The sequence below is a fragment of the Crotalus tigris genome, unplaced genomic scaffold (assembly GCF_016545835.1).
Source record: "Crotalus tigris isolate CLP2741 ecotype Arizona unplaced genomic scaffold, ASM1654583v1 scf7180000018323.1251302, whole genome shotgun sequence".
NCBI lineage: Eukaryota > Metazoa > Chordata > Lepidosauria > Squamata > Viperidae > Crotalus > Crotalus tigris.
Window position 1 is genome coordinate 644,427 of NW_024096943.1, and position 14,875 is coordinate 659,301.

Here is a 14,875-nt window from a genome sequence, read left to right on the forward strand (position 1 = left end):
GATTGGAACGTGATACAGGTAAGTTAGAGTTGGACTCAGCGATCAGCTGTGCAATATCCTGGAAAGGAGAATAAGATGGAGATGGTGTTCTGTTACTGGTTAGTCCAGTGTCTGATCTGCCATATTGACTCTTAACTTGATTTATTCATGTGGTTTATACTCTCCCTTTCTACCTGAGTTAGATGAAACTTCCTTGGCTACTGAGAGACTAATCCTTCATAAAGTTCTCCAGCCTTTTCATAAAACCAGCTAAACTAGTATCTGTTGCAAGTATGTTTTTAAAAAAGAAGACATAATGATAATGTTGTATTCTGTAATATTTATTAAAATGTGTAGTTGCTCTTTAGGAACAGATTTTTTTTTCAGAACAGGGAAGAATAGTGGATAAACGGTGATCCGTTTGTCACAAGACTTGCTTTTCTGGGTTAGCTGAAAGGACACCATATGTAGATTGGCATTCCATTAAACGCTCCTATGGTCCATAGGCTGATACAGATAGTCCTCGATTTATATATTTGCGTTTACAACCCTCATAGCATCCCCATGGTCATATGATCAAAATTCCAGCCCTTGTCAACCAGCAAGTATTTATGATGGTTGCAGTGTCCCGGGATCATGTGATCACTATTTGCGACCTTTCCAGTCATCTTCCGACAAGCAAAGTCAGTCAGGGAAGCCAGATTTGCTTAACAGCTGTAGTGATTCGCTTAACAACTATGGCAAAAAAAGTTGTAAAATCAGGCGCAACTCGGTTGCTTTGCTTAGCAGCAGAAAGTCTGATCCCAACTGATTGTAAGTCGAGTACAGTACTATCTGTAATTCTCCATTTGATCATTTAACTTCTACTTTTGTATGGTAAAGTAGAGAAGAACAAAGAGCCAGATATGTCCAACACTCCTGGTGCCCTCCAGCTACCCTGTTTCCCCGAAGTAAGGCTGCCCCGAAAATAAGCCCTAGCTTGATTTTGGGGGTGGGCCTAATATAAGGCCTATCCCCAAAATAAGCCCTAGTTTTGGGACGAGGCAAATGCTTAAAAATCAAGCTAGGGCGGGGGTGGCGGTGTGGAGCTGCCCCACATGCCCCGCACCCATTTACCTTGCAGCCAGGCCTCTCCTCACCCGCCCACTTCTTCTGCAGTGTCTTCTGCAGCCAGGACTGCATTTCTCAGTCAGAGGCCTTTCCGGAAGGCCACTGCAGCCGAGAACCGAGCTATGGATTCAATTCATAGCTCGGTTCTGCAAGACCTCTGCAGCCGAGGATCAAGCCATGGATTGAATCCATAGCTTGGTCCTCAGCTGCAGAGGCCTTCCAGAAAGGCCTGACTGAAATGCAGGCCGGAATGCAGCTGCAGAATGAAGCTATTTCTTTGGCCCCAGAGGAAATGGACCTGCTGGGCAGGCCTGTCGATGCCGAAGGTGAGTAAGACATCCCCCCAAAATAAGACCTGGTGCCTCTTTTGGAGGTAAAAAAAAAAAAGACCCGATCTTATTTTCAGGGAAACACGGTATATTAGAGCTATTGCTCCAGTATCCTCAACCATTGGCTGCAGATTTGGCAGCCATAATGCCAATATACCTGGAAGGATGCCCGTTTGGACCAATATAACATTGACTGAAGGATCCTGACCTTCTCTGCCTATGCTGCAAGTCTCTTCGGTATCTCACGGTGACATGCGTGCCCTTCTTGTCTTGACACCCCTTTTTATGTGAACGTAACTGTCGGTTTGATTAGAGGTTTTTCTTTTAGCAGTATTTATTGTAACAGTTGCCATCTTTTTGTGCAGTTCTCTCAGTGCCCCAGTACCTATGATGCTATTCACACAGAGATATCACGTGAGGGAGCCAGAGTTTTGGCCCTTGGCTACAAAGAATTGGGGCACCTTACTCATCAGCAAGTAAGTTTCAAATCTTCTGCCCCATAGCTATGCAAGCTCATATGTGCCATAAGCTACTTTGGTGCTCGGGGAGATGCAATCCGTCTATGACAGTGGTTCTCAACCTGTGAGTCAGGACCCATTTGGGGTCGAACGACCATTTCACGGGGGTTGCCAAACAACGCAGTCAGCCATTTTTTTCCCCTTTTCCTTAGCTGTGCTACTCCCTTTTATTCTATTGGCTTTTGAAAGCCAATAGAATAGACTCTCTTGAATAGAGTCTAATTCTATTGGCTTTCAAAAGCCAATAGGAATTGTCCAGGCTGTCTCTGCCCTGCTGAGCCCACCAAAAGTTCCATTCTGCAAACGGTGCTGCACCAGTTGAGTAGTCCTCGACTTACGACCGGTTGAGTAGTCCTCGACTTACGACCTGTTGGGGGTCGCGGCATTAAAACGGTTGAGAACCACTGGTCTATGATAACTCAGTAATCCCGTTAGATTTATAGGCAATGGCTTACATGCTCCCTTTTAAAATGGGGTATTCCTTCTGTTTACTTCACACTTGCAGGGGGGTGGGTGGGAGAGAGAGCAATGGGAGCAACCATCTTAATTGAATTATTCCAATTTCTTCTTGGTAGCAAACCATCTTCTGTATATTTTGAAGGTCTCATTGAAGACTTTCAGAAGAGTAAAGCCTCTTAATGCCTTCTTTCTTAATGTGAAGCCCTCTTTCCTCCTACCGGGGAATTCTAAATAAGCAGAAGGAAGGCTGCTTCTCATGTGGCAAATTTACAATGAAGCCTGCTTTTTTTGGAGGGGGGGTGTTTGTTATAGCTTAGGCAGTATACTGATGGTGCACAGTTGCTGCTTGGAAAGCTGCTCTGTAAGAGACGCACAAGGCAATGGAGGGGGGGAGGGAGTTAGAAAGAGACTAAGAGGGCAAAATAATAAGCTGTAGAAGTGCAGGCAGCATGGCCTTGCATAGCAAAGACTTAAGCAACTGCAGTACTGAAGAAGTGTTCAGAACAAGGGTATGGTCTGCTGTCGCTGCAGCAGACAGCAAGCAAGCAATAGGGAGAGAAGCAACCAAACAACAAGCATGAATGGAGCAACTAGTGTGAATTAGCTTCCTGGATACGATAAGAAGAGATCGGTGACATAAACCCTCCTGAATTGTGATATACTGCAAAAGTTAGACTGAGAATGAACTTGAAGACAAACGGTTTCCAGTGAATTTAAAGAGAAGAAGATAGACTGGAGAAAAGTAGAGGGGGAGGGGCAATGGGTTGTTCTAAGAAGGGGACCTACTGGCAGTAGTTGGTCATGCCTTGCACTGTGGCATGGTTTGCTTTGTTGAATAAAAAAAAAGCACACTGGTTATTTCATGGAACGCAATAGGCCCAAATCAATCACCGATAATCAATTTGAAATCAAGTCCCACTTAAGAAGCATATTATTTAACTCGGGACCAACATGGAATGAAAGTAGAATCATAAAACATGGAAGTCATAAAGATGTTGGAGCACGGAGGAAAAAAATATTTAAATGTAATCTGGATTCACATCTTAAATATACTTAATTATGTGACTTTTAGAAGGGCATGCAATTATTTCCAAGTTATCACTCATTGGAGGGGGGGAGGGGAAGGAGGTTACATTAATGTAAAAAAGTCTTCGCTATAATCATCTTACGTATTTCCTATTCAAAGGCACGAGAAATAAAGCGGGAGGCCCTGGAATGTGACTTGAGGTTCACAGGCTTCATTGTCGTTTCCTGCCCTCTTAAAGTCGACTCGAAGCCCGTTATCCGTGAGATCCTGAACGCTTCCCACCATGTGAGTTGTGGCTGAGAAACTGTGGAAGGAACCAAGAAGAGGGGCCTAGGCAAATGTTTGAGCCAGTCTGCATAAGTTCACCAGTCTTCCTAATTCTTCATCCCCTCTTCATGTTTGTTGGATCCGCACTGTTCTTTTGTCACCCCCTCCAATCCAAAGGGATGACACTTATTACGGTATCTTTTTTTCTATATGTTCTTAGATAAATTGGCTAGGGCAGCAGAATAAATCTTAAAAGAATAGCTAAGCAGACAGAAAAAAATCCTGCAGGAGCAGATGAAAAAAAACCACCCAGTCAGGCATCCAGTTTTCCTCAGGAGCTGAGAAAGCCTTGGAGCGCTCCCAGGCTTGCTTGCAGTAGCCCTGCCATGCTGTTCTGTTCTCAGCATCTGTGGGCATGTTGCTACGGGAGTTGAACAGTTCTTTTGGATAGGATATATTTCTCCTGTTTGGAATGGAGGACATAGGCAAACACAATGTTTCCTTTTTGTGGCATGGGTATTCCCTCTTTATCCCATGACACAAGATGGGATGTTCTTCTTTGAGAGACAAAAGGATCAAAACTGTATTTGCAAAATTGCTTGGGGGAGAGAGAGAGGAAACGCACCCTTCAGCAAGGCTGTATTTTTAATTACCGCAGGCCGGTATGCTGCTTTTCTATGCACGTTTTCCAGAATGCTTTTTTCAAGCGGTAGTTCTGGAAGCAGATGGCCATTTCTGCAAAGCAGCTTCACTGCATGTTGCATATAGTCATGTGGCACAAACCTGCTCTTTACCCCCATTGTACAGGTAGTGATGATAACAGGTGACAGCCCACTGACTGCTTGCCACGTGGCCCAGGAGCTGCACTTCACCCAAAAGGAGCAGACTCTCATATTGCAGCCATCTCCTAGTAAAGGTAAAAAAAAAAAAAAAACACCTCTTAGAGGAGGGAGGGAAAGAAGACAGATGGTGCTGTAACTTTGCACAGAGCATGTTGTCACTTTTTGCAGCATTTGCTCTCTAGGACATGTAAATCATTGCCTAGCCCTTTTTTCCTGGGAGCTAGTAAAATCACACGGTGCTATTTTGGTCGTTGCTGCTGCTTGTTGTTTACAATGGCTTTCCACTGGGTGATTAGTTTTCAGCCTGTGGTGTCCAGGAGAATTATTCCCCTGTTATCCCATAGTACTTTTCCTGGATGAGTGCTACCAAACAGACAGCCACCTCACTGTGCTTAATTCCCTTCTCTGCTCTAGGCTCCGATTGGAGATGGCAATCCATCAACGGCACTACTGTCCTCCCAGTTGCCCCAGACTCACTGCAGGAGCTGATCAGCAACCACAATCTGTGCATCACAGGGGAGGGTCTTGCTCATCTGCAGGCTACAGAGTCCCGGCTGCTGCTGAAACTCATTCCACACATCCAGGTCTTTGCACGTGTTGCACCCAAGCAGAAGGCAGGTGACCTTTTATCTTTTAATACCCAGCCCAGTTGCCCTTCGGCTGATTAACACAAACAATTGTGAGGTTTTATTTTATTTTATTTTATTTTATTTTAATTTAATTTTTTAGGATAGTTTGCTAACTCTTACCTGACAATAGACACATCTCTTCCAGAACTTTTTTTTTTTATAAATTTGTTACCTGCCATGAGGCAGCCACGGATTTTAAGTTTGGGAGAGCTATGGCCTTTAGTGGGAGGTGCCTTAAGATTGGAATCAAGACTCATCTGCACATCTCTGAAATGATGATTCAGTGGGGTCATTAATATGCATGTGTGTGTGTGTGTTTGTGTGTTTCCCTTGCCCAATCCTAACCTAGTAAAGCCATTAGTTTATTCATGAATATCAGACTTCCATTTTTTTTCATTTTAGGAGATTACAGGTAGTCCTCGACTTGCAACTTAATTCTAAGTAAGCAGAGGGAAGGCTGCTTCTGATGTGGCAGATTTACTGACTGTTTCAAGTTAGAACAGACTTTCCCAGAGCTATCTATAACCTGTTTTTGAAGTTAGGATGACCACACACATTCTACAGTCATATGATTGCATTTTGTCACCTTTATGACTGTTAGCAGCATCCCATGGTTACAGGACCTCTGCGACTTTTTTTGCAGGTTTCCAGCCCAAAAAAATGTCCGGGGAGTGTGTGATATGGCCTCGCTTAATGACTGCTACAAAAAAATATCAAAAAATCAGATCTAGCGACATGATACCTTGACTTACAACTGTAATTTCTTGTGACCGTAATTCTGGACTTAATTACAGTTGTAAGTTGAGGACTTTCTGTACAGAATTGCAAATGTTGAGAACCTGGGCAATTTTATGCAAATTTTCTTTGTTGATTCTTTATTTTCCCGTGATAGGAATTTGTGATCACAACATTGAAAGGACTTGGCTACGTGACTCTGATGTGTGGGGATGGCACTAATGACGTGGGGGCTCTGAAGCATGCTGATGTGGGTGAGTGTTAATTCATTTAAAGATTGTCATTTGGATGAAAACCGGGCCTGTTTATTGTGCGTTTTAATTGCTTTTTTATTAACTTTCTATGAATTGTGATTCTAAAAAAACAAAAAGGATACTGTATGTTCCGGCATATAAGGCAACCCGCCGTATAAGACGACCCCCGACTTCGACGCCGAGTTGCATGGGTAGAAAGTCATCTTATACGCCGGAAACTACCGTTATTTCCAGTGTATAAGATGACTTGGCATATAAGACGACCCCCGACTTTGGTGCCGATTTCAACGCTTTCAAAAGTCATCTTATACGCTGGAAAGTACGGTACTTTATTTTGAAGTGTTTCATGCTCTCATTGGAACAAGCATCTGAGAAGCATTCTATCCTCACCCAGTAGGAGGTGCCTTGCTACAAACTGTGTTGCCGTAAATTGTAGGTATCTGCTGACCAATTAGACTCTGAATTATTTAATTGTTACTGTCTTTTGACTGATTGGATTAGTTGATTAAACACTTAATCTTTCTTCACAACTAATTATGTCGATATTTCTGCGAGGGGAATCAATTGGTTTGATTAAAAGTCCTATCAGTGCAAAGCTAAACAAGCCATCCTGTTTAAAATTATTTATTTGTTTAATGAATTTATATATTTGTATTATAGTTATATATTTACGTTATATTTATACGACCAAATCAAAGTTGCATTTATACTTCAACATCTCTGCTAAAAAGGTCAGTTTCCACATTTATGCATTTAATGTACTTTTTTTATTCCATATTCTGTAAATGATAGCAGATAGAGCATATTAAGCATTATTAATAGCCATGCTTCATGATCATCGGTTTTTGACTCATTAGCCCGGTTTTCACCTGCCCTGAAAACGGCTTGCTTGTGTCATCAGGGATATGATTCACTCTTGCAGGTGTGGCTCTACTAGCCAATGCCCCGGAGCGAATCCCCGAGCGTAGAAAAAAGCCTCGCGATGGAGTGGCTGATGGGAGACCTGCTACTTCCTCTTCTCTCGCTGGGAGCAACATGAGGCCCACCTCCCGAGCTGCCAAACACAGGCTCATGTCTCTTAGGGAGGAGCAGCTGGCTGTACAACGTGTAGGTGGTTAGATCTGTTTTACTTCTCTTGTCTCTTGCTGCTGGCCTCAGTTACGCTTCTGGAATTTCTTTTCCTTTGTGAACTGGGGTGGGGGAGGATGAAGGGAAAGACAGAACTCCATCTACAAATCCTTATTCAGTGCATGTAGAAACAATACTCAAATAAATGGGAATTCCAACGCACCTGGAATTTCTTAAATTCCCGACTCTTTGGATTAAACGGGTTGTCTTCTTGTCTTTCCTGTTCCTAGAAAACAACAGCGTTTCTGTATGGGGGTTTCTTCTTTATGGGGGTTTCTTTTAGAGACAGAGGACTTAACGACTGTTGGTTTAATGATGGTCTGGAATTAAAACAGCCATCGCAGAACATTGCACCACCAGTGCCACAGTCACATGGTCGCAGTCTGGGTGTTTGGCAACCTATTCGCCTTTATGACCGACTGCTAAGCATCCCCGCGATTGCATGATTGCAGTATGCATTCTCTGTTGGCTTCCCAGAAAATTATTGGGGAAGCCAGCAGGGAAGTTTGCAAACTGCTGCCCCCTGCTGAGAGGACTCCCCCTTGTCTCCAAGGTCTAGCTGAAAGAGCTATCTGCCTAGGGGAGCTGAATTCCTATGTTGGGGTGCAGAAACAGAACTCAAATTCTGAAGGTCTTGCACCCTGCTGGAGAAGTTCTTTCTGCACACAGAGGGGAGCTGAACTCTTTTGGCAGGCAGCTTTTTCAGCCAGCTACCAGAGACAAGAGGAAGTCAAAATCCAAGCAGAGAATGTAAAGGCAGGGCAGTAAGGTAAGGTGCCTAGGATGCCTTGGGGACGGGGGAGGCTCTGGGAGGCCCAGCGCAGGCCATGTATGAGTGTCTCTCTGCTCAGGGATTGAAAATCCTGCTTGGATTTTGGCAGGGGGAAATTTCAGCTCCCCGAGCAGAGCCTCCTGAGGCACCCCACACTCCTTTCTTGGGATTTGGCTTAATGAAGTAAGATAGCTTAACAACCACAATTGGGAGTGCCGGGACTGCGGTCATTGAGTAAAGCAGTCACATGAGTGCCTCGCTTAATGTTTCACTCAACTGTATCAAGATTCCGATCCAAATTACGGTTGTAAGTTGAGGACTACTTCTTGTGGTATGGATAGCTTGATGGGGAGCATGCTGTACATTGAACAAGGATGTTTTTCCCTCCCCTTGTTTCTAGCAGGAGAGGATCAGCCAGGTGCTAAAAGATTTGGAGGAGGAACAAATACCCATTGTGAAGTTGGGTGATGCCAGTATTGCAGCTCCGTTCACTTCTAAGCTTTCCTCTATACAGTGCAGTAAGTATGGGAGGAAGGAAGTCTGTGCTTAGGGAGGAATGTTGTGCACTTAAGGCCCACTCTGCACTTCTACAGCAGTGACATATATTCATTTGGTAGTTTCACAGTGAATGTAGATAGTAATCAGTGTGATTTTATTTTCATGCTAGAGTTAGTAGAATCCTGTCTGTTGAAGGGGACATATATCTCTTAAATCTAAGTTGTGCATCACAACTTAAAAAACCTAGATTGGAGCCCCTTAGAGAAAGTTCAGTGAATAAGTGAATAGAGCAGAGCTGGAGAAAAAAGTGTTGTCACCTTCTCTGGAATTCCAGAGGCCTTCCTAGACTGAAGGGAAATGAAAAAAGCACAACGTAACAGTCCTAAACAGAAATCTTCTCTCATTTTCTGCAGTCTGCCACGTGATCAAGCAGGGCCGTTGTACACTGGTCACCACGCTCCAGATGTTCAAGATCTTGGCACTGAATGCGCTCATCTTGGCCTATAGCCAGAGTGTCCTTTATTTGGAAGGTGTGAAATTCAGTGATTTCCAGGCTACACTGCAAGGCTTGCTCCTGGCCGGCTGCTTTCTTTTCATCTCCCGATCCAAGGTATGACTGGAAGAAAGATGCCTTATTGGAGGTGGAGGGGAAGATAGGAAATGTGGTCAGTGAATAAGAGAGTCCACATTCCATTGAGTTCATTAGACCAGGGGTCCCCAACCCCCCCCCCCGTCTGTGGACCAATACCAGTCCGCAGCCAGTTAGGAACAGCTGGAGGCATGTGACGAGTCTGCAAGGGGTCTGGGCAGGGGTGGGAGAGTGGCAGGGCAGAAGCCAGCTTGCTCCGAGCAAAGGTTCTCCAGTGGCTGCGCTTGCAACTGGCTTGCAACATCTGAGCATCCTTCCTCCTCCCGCTTCTTGATCTCTCTTCTTCTGCCTCCTCCTCTTCCTGCTTTTTCTCCCTCCTGCTACTTTTTCTTCCTCCTCCTCTTCTTTCTCACTTTCCTCCTCTCCCCCTCCCAGCACCCCAGCTGGGCTCATGCTCCCTTCGTGCAAGTCTCCAAGTTTGCAAGGCAAGCGCGCGCCAGCCCAGTTTGCAATGGGGGGGCTTCCCCAAAACCTCTTTGGAGGGGGATTCCCCCCCCCAAGGTATGTGTTTATGAGAGTGCTTTCTCAGAGTGCAAAAAGGGGCAAGGAGAAACTAGCTTTGACTTTAAACACTGCAGTCTTCAGGGGAATTTCTCTCTCATTTGCACCTTTTCTAAGACCGCTGAGTTTTTTGCTTTTGTTTTGATGATGCTCCAGGTGCCTCATGTTTTGGCAATTTCCTGCCTACTTTTTGTGGTCTAATTTAGTGTGTGTGTATGTGTGTATGTTTTCATGCTCCTTTCTTCTTGCAGCTCCCAAGTTTGCAAGCCAAGCACGCTCCTACCCGGCTTGCAATGGGGGAGGGGGAAGGGAAAAGCTCAATTTCCCCTCAAGCAACTGTGTCCCCAAGGGAATCCCTCTCTCATCTGCACCTTTTCCAAGGCTGCTGGGCTTGCACAGTGCCCTCCCCCCACCTCTTTGAATGGTTTTCTCAGCACTTCCTCAACGTGCTGAGTCCTTGGTTTGTTTTGCTGGAAGGCTGAGTGTAGGATTGTCTCTTTTCCTTCTCACTTTCTTAGAAGCAGAAAGTTGCTGGTCTAATCTAATACAATGTAATACTAATAGAGATAAAGTGCATTATTTGTTTGTTAGTTTAGAAAATTTAGAATAAATATAATGAATCATCCTGAAACCTATCTCTTCCCCCCTCCCCCCCCGGGTCCATGGAAAAATTGTCTTCCATGAAATCAGTCCCTGGCGCCAAAAAGGTTGGGGACCTCTGCATTAGACTTCAATAGACTACTAGAACCTTCTTAAGGCAGTAAGCTGGCCATAAAGTTTGGTTCTGTGGCATGTAAGGATGTGCACAAACCTAAAAGAAAATGCAAGGAATTGTTCTCACTTATACCAATCACTCATTCAGTGATCAGTAATTGAAGTTGCGGCCATCCCATGGTCATGTGATTGCAATTTGGGTGTTTGGCAACCAGGGCATAATTACAATGGTTGAAGCCCCCCCATGGTTGAAGCCCCCCCCCCATGCCATTTGCAACCTTAATAGCTGGCTTCTGCCAAGAAAAGTAAATGGGAAAGTCAGCAGGAAGTTGCAGTCATGTAATGTCATATTTAAGGACTATATCTGAAAATGACAATAAGTTGTCCTGGTCAAATGATATCACCATGAATACTGTGCTGCTTAGAGAGAAAATTGCCAGTTCCCATTGTGGTTGATAAGTGAGAACTACTTAGATTTTCTTTTTCCAGCTAAGAATCAATAACCCCAAACCATACTTTAATGACTGAAGTTTAGTTTCAGTGGAACAAAATTTTTTCCCTGGAGTAAAATTGGGTAGACATCTATGCTGAACCAAATTACAGAAAATTTGGTCAAGGAAATTCTTTTCAAATATTTTGAAAACATTAAACTCACTCCCCAATAGGAAACTTTGTAGACACATATCTCATCCACTGAAAAATAAATGTTTGGATTAAAATTCGGTATCAAAAATGCCTGCTGCCCTTCTCAACAGAGAATAGAACATTTTCTCTTAGATTTTTTTTAATGCTTTGATTTTTTTTTTAAAAAAGGGGGTTTCATCTAATTTTTATGGACACTTGAACCCCCTAGATCAGGGAATAGATGTGATATGTTTCTTTGTTTTTTGTGTGGAGTGTTGCCTGTCTTTGGCATACCCTTATCAAAATTAAGTGTTGTTCATTGCTTATATTTTTGCTTGCATATCGCTCTAAAACAAGAGACCGCTGGCACTAGTTGAGTTGCAAAAGTAATAATATAAAAGTAAGCAGAAGATATAAACTTCACCACTGATTCTGGCTACTGCAGTGACTTAGTTGTATAAAGGTATAAAGCAGCCCTGTTCAGTACACCATATTTGAAACTGACACAATTTGTTTCACACTCAACAAAACTGCACATTTTGCTCTGATCTTGAAACCTGTCAAAACACCTCTTTTGCCTCATGCTGAGAGCACCCAAGGCATATAATCCAAGGGTGACCGTTTCAAGGTCAGACATTTTCCACGCCAGGAACGAACCTTGGGCCAGTCTCCCTCTCTCAGCTCTAGGAAGAAGGCAAGGGCAAACTAAAATCTTGCAAAAACCTTACCAAGAAAACTACATGGACTTGTCTAGGCTGTCGCCAGGAGTCAAAACTGACTTTGAAAACTGATGAGAACTACTTAGCTTATAGCACTTGTGTGCACGCAAAGCAATTTTCAAAATGGATTTGAACCGGCAAAGACAGGCTTTCTTTTGATTTCTGGGTCTCAATTCTTTCAACAGGTTGACAGGCCTTTTCTTCTAGGGGGTCATTTTCAAAGTAATCATCCTGCAGGCTGCTTCCCAAGTGAATAAGAGTCAGGCTCCAGAGTTCCTATAGAATTCTAACCCTGACCTATTTCTTCTCGTTTCCAGCCTCTGAAGACCCTCTCCCAAGAGCGTCCACTCCCTAATATCTTCAATCTGTACACAGTTCTTACAGTGCTGCTACAATTTATGGTCCATTTTGTCAGTCTGGTGTATCTGTATCGGGGTGCACAAGCCCGCAGTGAGACCAAGTGAGTGCTGCTTGGATTTAAATATGAGGGTATGGAATCAGAAGTAAAAATGCCTGAGTTGTAAGGAAATACAGGTGTTCTCCAGATGTGTGGCCTTCAGATCCCAGAATTTTCAGTGATGTCCACGCTTCTAGAATTCTGAGTGGAAGTCAGGTCATCTGGAGGATACTCAAGCCTGGAAGGGCTGAGAAAAACGTTCAAGGATCTTTCTGTTTCTTTAAGGAAAGAAGACTTTGTGGATCTCTATAAGGAGTTTGAACCCAGTCTTGTGAATAGCACTGTTTACATCATGTCCATGGCCATGCAGATGGCTACATTTGCCATTAACTATAAGGTAACATTTGCTTAGTTTTTATAATTTTGTGATTGCCAATACTTTATCTCCTGATTCATATAGTGCTAGGACCTTGCATTGCAAGCAGTAGGTGCCCATGATGAAACCAAATTTAAACAGGACATTACAGGAAAACTTCAAATTATTATTGTCATATTTCTCCTTATTCTGAATGGCAGAGAGTATAGATCATATGGATGAGCCCATTTTGTAGTTTGAATGTTATGAATGGTTTTGGCTGCTGCTTTTAATTGGGGTGCTTTTTGTTCTTTTTAGGGCATTTTAATTGTTAGCCATCCAAAGTCATGGCTACAAGATGGCTAGCCATATAAATGAAATGTGTATTTATGGAAACTGGGATCAGTCCCAGATTTCAGAATTTGGAGGTGCATTGTCCTTATCTTAAGGGGAATGATTCTAGAAGAATAAAAAATCATTACAAGCAGATTAAAATGATCCTAATGGCAGTTGCATACATAATGAATTTCCGAGAATCTTTTACAGAACTCCAATTGATCATGAAAGGAGATCAAGGGGGATGCCAGGCCCTTTTAGCAATTCCTCAGTCCTATTTGACTAAGATAGGTTGGATACACACTTGCACTTTCACCTGTAAGTGAAAAATGTGCTCTCTGTCATAATAAAACCTCACAGCGAAGGTGAGGCTGTTGCCACGTGTAGCCACAGTATTATGACATGAGAATACTCTTCAGTTTTGTAAGAAAAGTCTTGCCAAAGAAAGTATACCTCGATTAGTGGTAAAACAAGACAACCTTTTAATAGTATGTTGTATGACATCTGCAGTTTAGGTTTCAGTTCTACCCCTAAATTACTAATATAGTTTGGCCATCTTTCCACACCCTGGTTTTATTTATCTAGGGCCACCCATTCATGGAAAGTCTAAGGGAAAACAAACCTCTGCTATGGAGCATCATCATTTCAGGATTAGCAATTGTCGCCCTTTTGACTGGCTCCTCCCCAGAGTTTAATGAACAATTTGGACTTGTGGAAATCCCAACAGAGGTGAGTAAGGAAGACCTTTGCTAGGCCTATCCTCTAATATCTCTTTTCCAACTAGCTGTAGAAATTAAAGAGGTGGGGGGGGGAAAACTGCTATAGTGTTAAGATAGACAAGTTCTGGGTTGCAGTAGTTCAAACCTCTTTTTTGAACTGGAGGTGTTTTGATGAGTACTTTACTTCCAGCAAATGCACAGTAGTCTGAAGACTAGGAGGTCCACAGTGTTATGACTCACTAAACTCCTGCATCTGCTGCATGGTTATATTGATCCTAGAAAAATATTTACTTAATGCAGGGGCTTGGAGAACAAAAAAACAGGTTTGTTTTTGTTCAGGACAAATGATATTTGAGGCAAGGTATAATGTGTTTTGGGGGGAGAACTGAAAATTACTCAGACATAATATAGTGAGTAAGACTAAGTGTAGGCAGTCTTGTGGACTCCAGGTGTTTTGGAATAGGAGTTGGCAGGCCTAGCAATGTAGTGAAAGTGTGTTTGTAAAACTTCTTCAGAGTTAATTTTCCCTATAACAAATTAAAAATATAACCAAAAGAATGTTGTAGCTATATGCTGCTTATAGTTACCAATAATAGATTTCTGTCTACTAAAAATATGAATGGGACAGATGACCAGCTTAATAATAAATTCCTTGCTTACTGATTTACAAGATCAACTCCCATCTTTATTTCAAGACTATAGAAAAAATTTTCATTCCAGGCTTGATACTTAACTAGATTTGAATGCGATAGGGAAAATGTTCTTTCTGGGACTTGGTACATCTTGGTTTTTTTGTTTTTTTTCTATTTCAGTTTAAACTAGTGATCACTAAAGTACTGGTGGCCAACTTCTTCATTGCTCTGCTCATAGACAGGATGCTGCAATTCCTATTAGGCAGCACAAAGCTCAAAGTGCCTTCTTGAGACTCATTCTTCTCCCTTCGCAGAAGTGAAGTGAAGGACAGCCAGAAAGAGATACCACCGAAATACAGCACTACGGAAGGAATATTTATTCTTTGATAGCTGTTTTATTCCAGTTTGGGACTGGCAAGCCAATTTTTATTGTGTTAAGTCTGGAAAGCACAGCAAAAGTTGTGCAAGGGCCTACATTAATCTTCACAAGTCTGCCAAACAGAGCAGCAGTTGTTAACCTTTGTACTGCCTCTTCACTCCTCCTAGAAAGGTTGGTCATGAGATTTGATAATAAAACGGCAATCAGTGCATTTTGGAACAAGGATTTTTTTTTCTTTTTTCTTACTTCCCCCCCCCCCCTTCCCATATTGAATCTTGTTTTGATGTGAGAATTGTCTAAACA

General features: G+C 42.9%; 1 protein-coding gene across 4 annotated transcripts in view; it reads left to right on the top strand.

The window, feature by feature from the left end:
• Nucleotides 1-14,797, top strand: part of ATP13A1 (ATPase 13A1) — a 34,272-nt gene extending 19,475 nt beyond the window's left edge. For 2 of the 4 annotated variants that reach the window (XM_039350358.1, XM_039350360.1), the window contains exons 15-26: nt 1,784-1,894; nt 3,582-3,707; nt 4,497-4,605; nt 4,946-5,145; nt 6,053-6,149; nt 7,072-7,256; nt 8,450-8,567; nt 8,961-9,157; nt 12,072-12,214; nt 12,437-12,548; nt 13,428-13,571; nt 14,374-14,797. In XM_039350358.1, coding sequence (XP_039206292.1) covers nt 1,784-1,894; nt 3,582-3,707; nt 4,497-4,605; nt 4,946-5,145; nt 6,053-6,149; nt 7,072-7,256; nt 8,450-8,567; nt 8,961-9,157; nt 12,072-12,214; nt 12,437-12,548; nt 13,428-13,571; nt 14,374-14,484 — 1,653 coding nt within the window. In that variant the 3' untranslated portion in view covers nt 14,485-14,797. The remainder of the gene's footprint in view (nt 1-1,783; nt 1,895-3,581; nt 3,708-4,496; nt 4,606-4,945; nt 5,146-6,052; nt 6,150-7,071; nt 7,257-8,449; nt 8,568-8,960; nt 9,158-12,071; nt 12,215-12,436; nt 12,549-13,427; nt 13,572-14,373) is intronic. The other 2 variants (XM_039350359.1, XM_039350362.1) reach the window with 1 other exon arrangement.
• The last annotated feature ends 78 nt before the right edge of the window (nt 14,798-14,875 follow it).